At 34.0% G+C, this 10,367-nt stretch overlaps 2 protein-coding genes across 2 annotated transcripts; both read left to right on the top strand.

The window, feature by feature from the left end:
* Positions 1-391: 391 nt before the first annotated feature.
* On the top strand, positions 392-3,726 carry LOC146957354 (protein AGENET DOMAIN (AGD)-CONTAINING P1-like). Its single transcript, XM_085736046.1, has 3 exons — positions 392-481; positions 579-1,055; positions 3,378-3,726. Exons 1-3 carry the CDS (start codon positions 392-394, stop codon positions 3,390-3,392), a joined length of 582 nt encoding a protein of 193 aa, XP_085592172.1. The 3' UTR covers positions 3,393-3,726.
* A 718-nt stretch (positions 3,727-4,444) lies between these two features.
* On the top strand, positions 4,445-5,777 carry LOC146957353 (uncharacterized). Its single transcript, XM_085750318.1, has 2 exons — positions 4,445-5,017; positions 5,088-5,777. The coding sequence occupies exons 1-2, from the start codon at positions 4,445-4,447 to the stop codon at positions 5,775-5,777; spliced, it is 1,263 nt and encodes a 420-aa protein (XP_085606444.1).
* The last annotated feature ends 4,590 nt before the right edge of the window (positions 5,778-10,367 follow it).

Below are 10,367 nucleotides of genomic sequence, written 5' to 3'. Positions count from 1 at the left end.
TACTTAAATGGTAAAAGGTGTAGGTGATCAAAAATTCGATCTTTTACTTTTGCGTATAAAAAAAATCGGTTGAAAGAAAAAAAAATACACGTTGTATATCTCACATTAGTCATGCTAATTTATTTTTTTTTTTTGACTAAGTTAGTCATGCTAAAATTCATACAAAAGTCCCAATTTCCAAGAACTTATTTGTAACGGCGGATTTGAAAATGAAATTAGCCGATCATAAACTCATTTTAATAATTCCCGCCAAAGTCCATACACACTTTTCACGTAATAAAAAAACAAAACAGCAAAATAAAAACGCTCTTATATATTGATTCACTGTCGTGTTCTTTTCCATTTCTGCAATCACAATTCCTGAAATCAAAAACCCTAATCCAACCATTCCATGGCTACCAGATCCAGGACCCGTGCTTCTTCCTCTGCCGCTGCAGCCGCTGCAGCCGCCGCAGGCACTTCCAGATCACTTCAACAGCAGGTAAGCTTCAATTTCCATTGGTTATAATGAACTGTTATTTATTTGCATGTTAGATGTTGTGAATAGTGATATTGTTTGTTAATTCTTAATATTATAGGCTGATAATGATGAAATCAAGAAAAAAGTGTTGGTGAAAGTCGATGAAACAGTGACATTAGAGAATGATGGTTTTCACTTTGTGGTAGGAGCATTGGTTGAGGTGTGCAGTGATGAAAAAGGTCTCAGAGGGGCTTGGTTTCTTGGCACCATTGTTGAATTAAAGCGACATTTTAGGTTTGTCGTCGAGTACGAGGCACTGGTCGATGATGATTCTAAGCCTTTGAGGGAGGAGTTGGATATCCGGCATATTAGGCCTCGTCCACCAAAGACTGATGATGTTGCTGAGTTCAAATTTTTCGACGAAGTTGATGCTTTTCACAATGATGGTTGGTGGGTTGGTATTGTTACAAAAGTTCTTGGGGACTCCAAGTATGTTGTGTTTTTCAGGAGCTCCAAAGAAGAGATGGAGTTTCATCATTCTCAGTTGAGGCTGCATCAAGATTGGATGGATCGCAGATGGGTCATGGCTTCTAAGGTATTATATATGATTGCAATGTTGGATAAACAAGCTTATAGCACAAGTCCTTATGTATGAGCTTGCGTAAGATAACATTAAATTGTTTTTTAAGCTATATCGAGAACTTGTGAAAATATGTTGACAAAGCTTATGAAATTTGTCAAAAACTGATTTCATAAATTCTCGCAAAGAGTCTCACAAAACTTACAGCAGTAGATAAACTCAAGTAAGTTAATCCAAACATGACCTTAGTTTTAAAGCTGGCCTTGAGTTAATTTGCGTTGTAATATTTTGTCAAAATGATTTGTTGCCCGGCGAGGATTGACTTCAATACTATTCTCATGAATATTGTATTGAATTATCTTCGCCGCATCACATAATCATTTCTAGTTTGTATCAAAGAAAAATCTTATTTAAACAGACTCAATCTTTTCGAGTGTGTTGGATTTCATCCGTGCTGAAATCCAGGGTATAGGGTTGATGTTTTTACATTGATTGCTTCTCAGAAAAATAATTTACATTTAATAACACATTAAGAGATAGTTATTGACTTTAATTCATGTTAGTTGTTGAGATAGTTTTGTCACTTGCTTTTATGGTCTAGATTTTTAGAATCTGGACTATCAAAGTTTTTTTTTTTTCAGTATTTAACCAAACTTGCTCTGCATCTTTTATTGTTGGCTTTAAATTGCGCATTCTTTGAGTAAACAACTACAACCAGGCAAATCAACAATATGAATTAATCCACACCATAAAATCATGTCATATATACCATGTGTTAGATTGAAAGATATATTATTATTTACCACTAAATGGCTCTTAATGTTTTGATTTATAGTTTTTTGTTTGTCTCTAAAACTATAGTATTATATTACTCCCCATCTAGTCTACTCTCGTTATCTTACGGCATTTCCTTTCTCCGTCCATGTTGAGTTCACTTCTTGGGTATTGTTGTAATTTGGACTGTATTAGTACTATATTATATATATATATATATATATATATATATATATATATATATATATATATATATATATATATATATATATATATATATATATTGTTTGTAACACTTTAAACCCTAATTCATCAAAGAACTATAAGGAACTATAGTCACTCTATAGTCGAAGAAATAGACATTAATTGGCTGAACTACAAGAACAAAGATTATATCTCATTGTCTTACAATTTTTCGTTTCTTCTATTAGTGGTTGTTGTTCTAAGAGTACAAATCCACGCCACCTAAGATGATATTCTACCATCTTCTCTATTATGAGAGTTATTATTCCAAATAACTATTTACTAGTTATATTTCCAAGTCTACGTATTTTTTGCGTAAGCACTCGTTCAATCCTATTTGTTAACTATATACTACTCAATATTTAATGTATGTTTAGTATCACGGTGAGTATAATCACCGCGATTCATCGTGATTTTGCAGAAGCTAAAAAGTGTAGCTTTTGGAAAATCACAGTGGGTCGCCGTAATTCTGGCATACTCACCGTGATACCAAGCATAGGTTAAATTTTTTGGTTTTAAACAAACATTGTGGGGTCTTGCGACGTTGTGACTGTGTAACACAATTTTCCTTTTAGTTTAAAAAGAATTTTGATATCACATATAACAATGCATTCCTTTATTTCATCCATACTATTTGTATCCTGTGACTAATATCTGCTTTTATCTCCCTTTAACTTTCTATGATAGACTCCAAAGTTAAGATTTGTTGAATCACATCCAATTCTTACCTATACAATTTACATTATTATTTTTTAATTTGTTTTGTGGTTCGGTAGACCTGGCTTGCATAATAATTTGTTTTACTTCTACCATGGTAGAAACTGGAAATCATGTGTTTCTTAGGCTTGTTACCATATCTCTAACTTTTTATTTATCTCCTCTCTTGATTCTCCAATCAAGTTTATCGTATACATTGATCAAAAGAGTAGTTTGAAGGTATCTTTGTCTATTTTGTCAACGTCATGCACAATATTTGAAAATGAGTCTGTCAATGAAATTGCCATACCACACACAACTACTAGTTTTCTAGCATTTACTCATGTTAGTGACATTTTATTAATGATATTGTTGAGCAATACTTAATGTTGACATGATGACAAGCAATGTTTTGAATAGTGATTTCCTTCACATTTGTGGCTAGAATGCTAAGGCTTATGAGGCCTTAACGACTACTTTGTGGCTGTAAAAGTATAGAGCAAATTGATATATCCTTGACTTTCAAATTTACTAAACCATGATGTAGTCTTGCCTCTTCAACATGCAAATACATATTTTGATTTGATGGTCCTAACCTCAAGCTTTTGGTTTAAACTATTTCAGGCGTTGAAGTTTTGAACGCCGAAAGCAGCAAGAGATTGAAGGGAAAAACCATGGGCAAACGTTATGTATGTTTTGGACTCAGTTCTTTACTAGTCAACTTTGAACTAATAGTAGTTCTCATGGATCAAAACTTTGAACTTGTTATTTTCATGTATTAAACTTCAACTCAACTTGATGAGTTAAATAGCATTTTAGGTTCCGGATTAAGTATCTTGGAATGGATTTGGAGGTGGACCTACCTTCTCAGAACTTGCATTTCATATACTTTCAGATTCTGGTTTGTTGTGTTTACTTTTGTGACTTCTTATTATTCCTTTCATTTTTTTAATGAATGTAAGGTTTTAAAGAATGTTCCTTGAATTTATTTTTGTAGAATGCTTGCTTTTATTTATTTCGTTAGGAGATATAATTAATTTCATTGGGGATCATGAGTATCATAGCATGGTAATGATAAATTATAGCAGGATTATCTTTGAAGATAATAAACTTCAATAATTATCTTTGATCATATATTCTTGGCATGCACTTGTATTATACATTGATAGAAAGAGTAATTTGAAAACATATTTGGCTTTCTTGTCAATGTTATGCATAATATTTTGTTGACTAATTGACCATTCAAACTTTTCTGAATATTCTATTGTTATGTTACTTAATTGCTTATGTGTGTAATCATTTTAATGTAGTAGTTGCCTCTGCATAAGTATGGCAACATCTTTATTTTAATGTAGCAGTTCTGCAGAAGTATGGTGTCCCATACTTGTTGAATTGTTTAAGACTTTGTAAGCTTAGTTGGGTGACTATGCTGCTGTCCCCTTTTTTCTGTTTTGCCTATATATTGTATCAGAAGCTTTTATTTTGAAGTATGAATGAAATTGCAGCATACTAAACATTGTTATTGTGTCTTTCTCTTCCACTTCCTTTTCTCTAATTTCTGTTTTCGATTTTTGAGCTTATTGCTTCTGCTGCCATTACAAAAGCTAACAGTGGTATACAGAGCAGTGTTCTTAGAGGCTGTGAAAAGAAAAAAAAAAACACACACACCCAGAAAATTTGTTAGAAATCAAATGGCTTCTGGTAGTAATGTTGTAATTTCTATTCCTCAATTTTCTGGGGAAAGTTATCACATATGGGTTGTCAAAATGAAATCATGTTTGAAGTCTTTTGGCTTATGGGATTATGTAGATGAAGACAAGCAGGTTCCACCACTGCAAGCTAATCCCACAGTAGCTCAAATGAAACACCATGAGGAGGAGAAATTGAAGAAGGAGAAAGCAGTTTCAGTTCTTCATTCAGCCTTGGCAGATGATGTGTTTACGGGAATCATGCATCTCGAAACAGCCAAGCAAATATGGGATGAGCTGGACGAAAGGTATGCTGGTGATGAAAGGGTAAGATCCATAAAGTTATTGACTCTTAAAAGGGAGTTTGAAATGCTGAAAATGAAGGAACATGAATCTGTCAAAGAATACACCTCAAAACTATCTCACTTGGTGAATCAAATGAGACTTCATGGTGAGGTTGTAGATGACAGCAAAGTAGTGGAAAAGATGCTGATCAGCTTACCCGACAAATTTGAAGCCAAAGTTGCTGCTATTGAAGAGTCATGTGATCTCAAGAAACTAACTGTTTCTGAGATGGTTAGCAAATTGTCAGCTCATGAACAAAGATTCTCTATGAGAATGGATTGTTTCTGATGGGGCTTTTCAGGCCAACCACAAGCAGTCTGGGCAGAAGAAAAGGAACAACAAACATGGTGGTTATCAACAAGGAAAGAACAAAGATGATGGTAGTTCAAGTGGATCTGCAGCAAAGGACAGGTTCCCTCCTTGTCTAACTTGTAAAAGAACAAATCACTTGTCAAAAGATTGCTTTTATAAGGGAAAACCCCAAATTAAATGCAATCACTGTCATCGATGGGGTCATAGAGAGAAGTTTTGTCGATTAAAACAAAACCAATCTCAACCACAACATGCACATCATGTTAACTTCACTGATGAACAAGCCCATGAAGATCACTTGTTTATGGCCACTCATACATCTAGTTCTTCTTCAAAAGATGTATGGTATGTTGATAGTGGGTGCACAATCCACATGGCAAAAGAACCAAGTCTCTTCACCTCTTTGAACAAAGCTGTACAAACCAGAGTGAAGCTTGGAAATGGAAAAATTGTTCAGGCCAAAGGAAAAGGTACTGTTTATGTTCACACTAGCAAAGGTCCAAAATATATCCATGATGTTTTGTTGATTCGAGATCTGAGTCAAAATTTGCTAAGTGTTGCTCAGTTATTGAAGAAAGGATATTCAATTTCCTTTAAAAATAATGTTTGTGTCATAATGGATTCAACTGATTCTGAAGTTGTGAAGGTTGAAATGTGTGGAAATAGTTTTCCATTATGATTGAATCAAGTGAATCAAACAACACTTGTTTCCAAACATGATGATTCTGCACTATGGCACAAAAGATATGGTCATTTTAATTTTAATGCATTAAAATTTCTGCAATCTCATGATATGGTGAGAGACATGCCAGAAATTAATTGCATTAATGATTTATGTGATGCTTGTCAACTTGGAAAAATGCATAGAAAGTCTTTTCAGTCCACAAATGTTACACGAGCAAAGGAAAAATTGGAGCTTGTTCATACCGACTTGTGTGGTCCTATGAGTATGCCCTCTCTTAGCCACAACAAGTACTTTCTATTGTTTATTGATGATCTGACTAGGATGACATGGGTGTATTTTCTGACAAGTAAAGCTCAAACTTTTAATGTCTTCAAAAAGTTTAGAGCTATGGTGGAGTCTCAAAGTGGCTGCAAAATCAAAGCTTTGAGATCTGACAACGGAAAGGAGTATACTTCCAATGAATTTAATTTGTTTTGTGAAGATATGGGCATTGTACATCAGCTGACAGTGAGCTACACACCTCAGCAAAATGGAGTTTCTGAGAGGAAAAACAGAACAGTTATGGAGATGGCAAGATGTTTGATTGCTGAAAAGCAATTACCAAAAGGTTTTTGGGCTGAAGCTGTTTATACAGCAGTGTATCTCTTGAATAGGCTGCCAACAAGGGCTGTTCAAGAAAAAACACCAATTGAGGCATGGATAGGTGTGAAGCCTTCAGCAAAACATTTGAAGATCTTTGGATCAATATGTTATGTTCATGTTGTAGCAGCAAAAAGATCCAAATTGGATGACAAAGCTGAAATGGGGATTTTTTTGGGCTATGCAGCAAGCTCCAAAGGCTATATAGTGTACAACTTGAAGATAAAACAAATTGTGATCAGCAGAGACATTGATGTCGATGAAAATGCATATTGGGATTGGGAAAATGGTGAGGTTCAAAGAAGTACAAAATCTGCTGAAAGTGCTCCTGACAAACAAGAGCACACAACAAATGAAGATGAAAATCAGATAGCTGAATCTGATTCCCCAATTCTAAAGAGCAAATCTCTGGCTGAAGTTTATGAAAATTGCAATTTTGTTGTGAATGAACCTTCTAGTTTTGAAGAAGCTTCATTGATAACAGAATGGAAAGATGCAATGAAGGAGGAGCTGCTAGCCATTAATAAAAATGGTACATGGGAACTCACTCCAAGACCCAAAGATAAAAATGTGATAGGAGTTAAATGGGTTTACCGAACCAAGTTAAATCCTGATGGTTCCATTCACAAACACAAAGCAAGGCTTGTTGTGAAAGGATATTCTCAAATGGCTGGAATTGATTATGGTGATACATTTGCACCGGTTGCTAGGCATGAAACAATTCGGTTGATTGTTGCTCTATCAGCACAATATGGATGGAAGATCTTTCATTTGGATGTCAAATCGGCATTCTTAAATGGAATCCTGGAGGAGGAAATTTATGTTGAACAACCTGCTGGTTTTATTGTTGCAGGTCATGAAGACAGTGTTTATAGGCTTCACAAAGCCTTGTATGGGCTGAAACAGGCGCCTAGAGCCTGGTACAGCAGAATTGACTCACATTTTCTGCAAAATGATTTCAGGAGGAGTCAAAATGAGCCTACACTTTATGTTAAAGATTGTGGCAATGGGAAGAGGATTATAGTTTCTCTTTATGTTGATGACTTGTTGATTACCGGTAATGACATTGATGAGATTAACAAGTTTAAGAAGAGCATGTTGCAGGTCTTTGAAATGACGGACCTGGGATTGATGAAGTATTTTTTGGGAATGGAATTGCATCAGCTTGATGATGGAATATTTCTTTCACAAAAGAAATATGCTAATGATGTGCTGAAAAAATTCAAATTGGAGAGTTGTAAATCTGTTTCAACACCTCTTGCTGTAAATGAAAAACTCTCAAAATCTGATGGAGATGCTAAGGCAGATGTTACTCAATATAGGAGTTTGATTGGTTGTCTTCTTTACTTGACTGCAACTAGACCAGATTTGATGTTCTCTGCTAGTTTGCTTTCAAGGTTCATGCATTCACCAAGTGTAACACACTTAGGTGTGGGCAAAAGAGTGTTGAGGTACATAAAAGGTACTACTGATTTTGGTATCTGGTACAACAAAGGTGATGGTAAGATTGAAGGCTTTGTTGATAGTGATTGGGCTGGATCTGTTGATGACTCTAAAAGCACAAGTGGTTATGTTTTTTCACTTGGTAGTGGTGTATTTTCATGGAATTCCAAAAAAACAAGATGTGGTTGCTCAATCCTCAACTGAAGCTGAGTATATTGCTGCTGCAGCTGCATCAAATCAAGCTATTTGGATCAAAAAGGTATTGAGTGATCTGAATCATGTACAAGAGGAACCAATTGTGCTATGGTGTGACAACAAATCAGCTATAGCAATTGCCAAAAATCCCATTCAACATGGAAGAACAAAGCATATCAATGTCAAATTTCATGCTATAAGAGAAGCTGAACAGAATGGAGATGTAAAATTGCAGCACTGCAGTTCTGAAGAACAATTAGCAGACATTTTAACTAAGGCACTTCCTAGTGCCAAGTTCACGGAGCTAAGAAGCAAGCTGGGAGTATTCCAGAAAAGTTTTAAGGAGGAGTGTTGACTAATTGACCATTAAAACTTTTCTGAATATTCTATTGTTATGTTACTTAATTGCTTATGTGTGTAATCATTTTAATGTAGTAGTTGCCTCTGCATAAGTATGGCAACATCTTTATTTTAATGTAGCAGTTCTGCAGAAGTATGGTGTCCCATACTTGTTGAATTGTTTAAGACTTTGTAAGCTTAGTTGGGTGACTATGTTGCTGTCCCCTTTTTTCTGTTTTGCCTATATATTGTACCAGAAGCTTTTATTTTGAAGTATGAATGAAATTGCAGCATACTAAACATTGTTATTGTGTCTTTCTCTTCCACTTCCTTTTCTCTAATTTCTGTTTTCGATTTTTGAGCTTATTGCTTCTGCTGCCATTACAAAAGCTAACATATTTGAAAATTACACACAACTACTAGTTCTGTAGCATTTGCTCATGTTAGTGAGAAATTATTAATATTATTGATCGATACTTGAAAATTACACACAATTGCTGGTTATCATCTACTCCTCGAAAAAGTATCTCATTTTTTTGGTAAACCAAGATATTTCAATTATGAAGATCGACTGATCTATCAAGATAAATGAGATTAATTTGAGGGGTTGACATTTTCTAACATACATTTTTCTATACGCACCAACAAAAAATTGAACCCTAAAACAAACGGTTAAGAAATACCCTTCAATGAAAAATAGTTGAGAAATCTAAACATCTACCATCTGTCACACATGTTGGTGAAAATATATCATTTTAGAGGAGTCAATTCCGGCGTCACCGTTTGTACATATACTTAAGTAGAAGGAAAAGATTGAGACAGATATTGCATCTCCTACAAACTTTATGCTCATTCACGGCAAGCTCACATTTGTTAAATATGCTGACAAACTTTATCTTACTTGCAAGGTTCATAGATCTCACAAGGTATCCATAGATATGCATTTTGTGCGACAAATGGTTGATGAGAAGTAGTATGATCATTAATGGTTGTAACTTTTTTGTATGGATTTGATTAATATTTGGTCTTAATATTGGTTTATTGCTAGAACATGTGCATCAAATGTTGTGTTCACTTAGACGTAAAAAAGATAAATCACATTAAACCGTACACTATATTAGCTTTAAAAGAACTGAAGACTACATTAAAAGAGCTCTAAATTCACGGTGACTATTGGCCACAATTCAACCAAACACACACTATGATTTTTCCACTTTTTTTGGCTCATGCAGCTACAAGTATAATTAACATTGACACGAAGAATTTATGTATCATAGTTCAATTACTTTAAACTATTCAAAAAGTGAGGCAAAACTACTCTATAACCAAACTATATAGACCGTACGTGCTTGTTCATGGTTCAATGTTTTGAATCATCGTTGGTTCGATTACGTGTGGATTTTTTTTGTTGACAGAAATTATGTGTGGACTTAATGCACAGTCTTAAAAAAAACAGTCGGAGTCACTTTGGATATCAAACACTTAGTCAACACATAATCGCATAGTTAGCAAAATAATATTGGTTTTTTTTTTTATAGTGAAATGATATTTATGCAACTATTTTAGTATAATTTTTGGATAATTTTTTCTCTCATATTCATATTGTACTCTTATTTACTTTCTCTTTTTTTCTCTCTATTCTTTTTGACCAATAAGAAGTGGGAAGAAGAAAGTTGTCCCAAAAGTTATCACAAAATGGTTGTACAAATATCATTATTTCTTTTTATAAGGGCACAAGAAAGCAATAAAATAATATATTAAACTTAATCGGTAAGAAAAAAATAACATTAATTTTTATTTACCTAAAACATAAATAAAGCACCCCAAAATAATAATATTTGATGATAATTTTTAAGAAAGTTCTACAATGTTTTAAATAGTCAAACTTATTAATAATAGATTTTTTTAAAAAAAAAAAAAAATCATAATAGGTTTTGTATCAATAAGACACAATTTTATTTTTGAAAC

Source organism: Medicago sativa, chromosome 1, assembly GCF_051527215.1.
Source record: "Medicago sativa cultivar Bolivia chromosome 1, Bolivia_mono, whole genome shotgun sequence".
NCBI lineage: Eukaryota > Viridiplantae > Streptophyta > Magnoliopsida > Fabales > Fabaceae > Medicago > Medicago sativa.
This window is presented reverse-complemented; position numbering and strand designations above follow the sequence as displayed.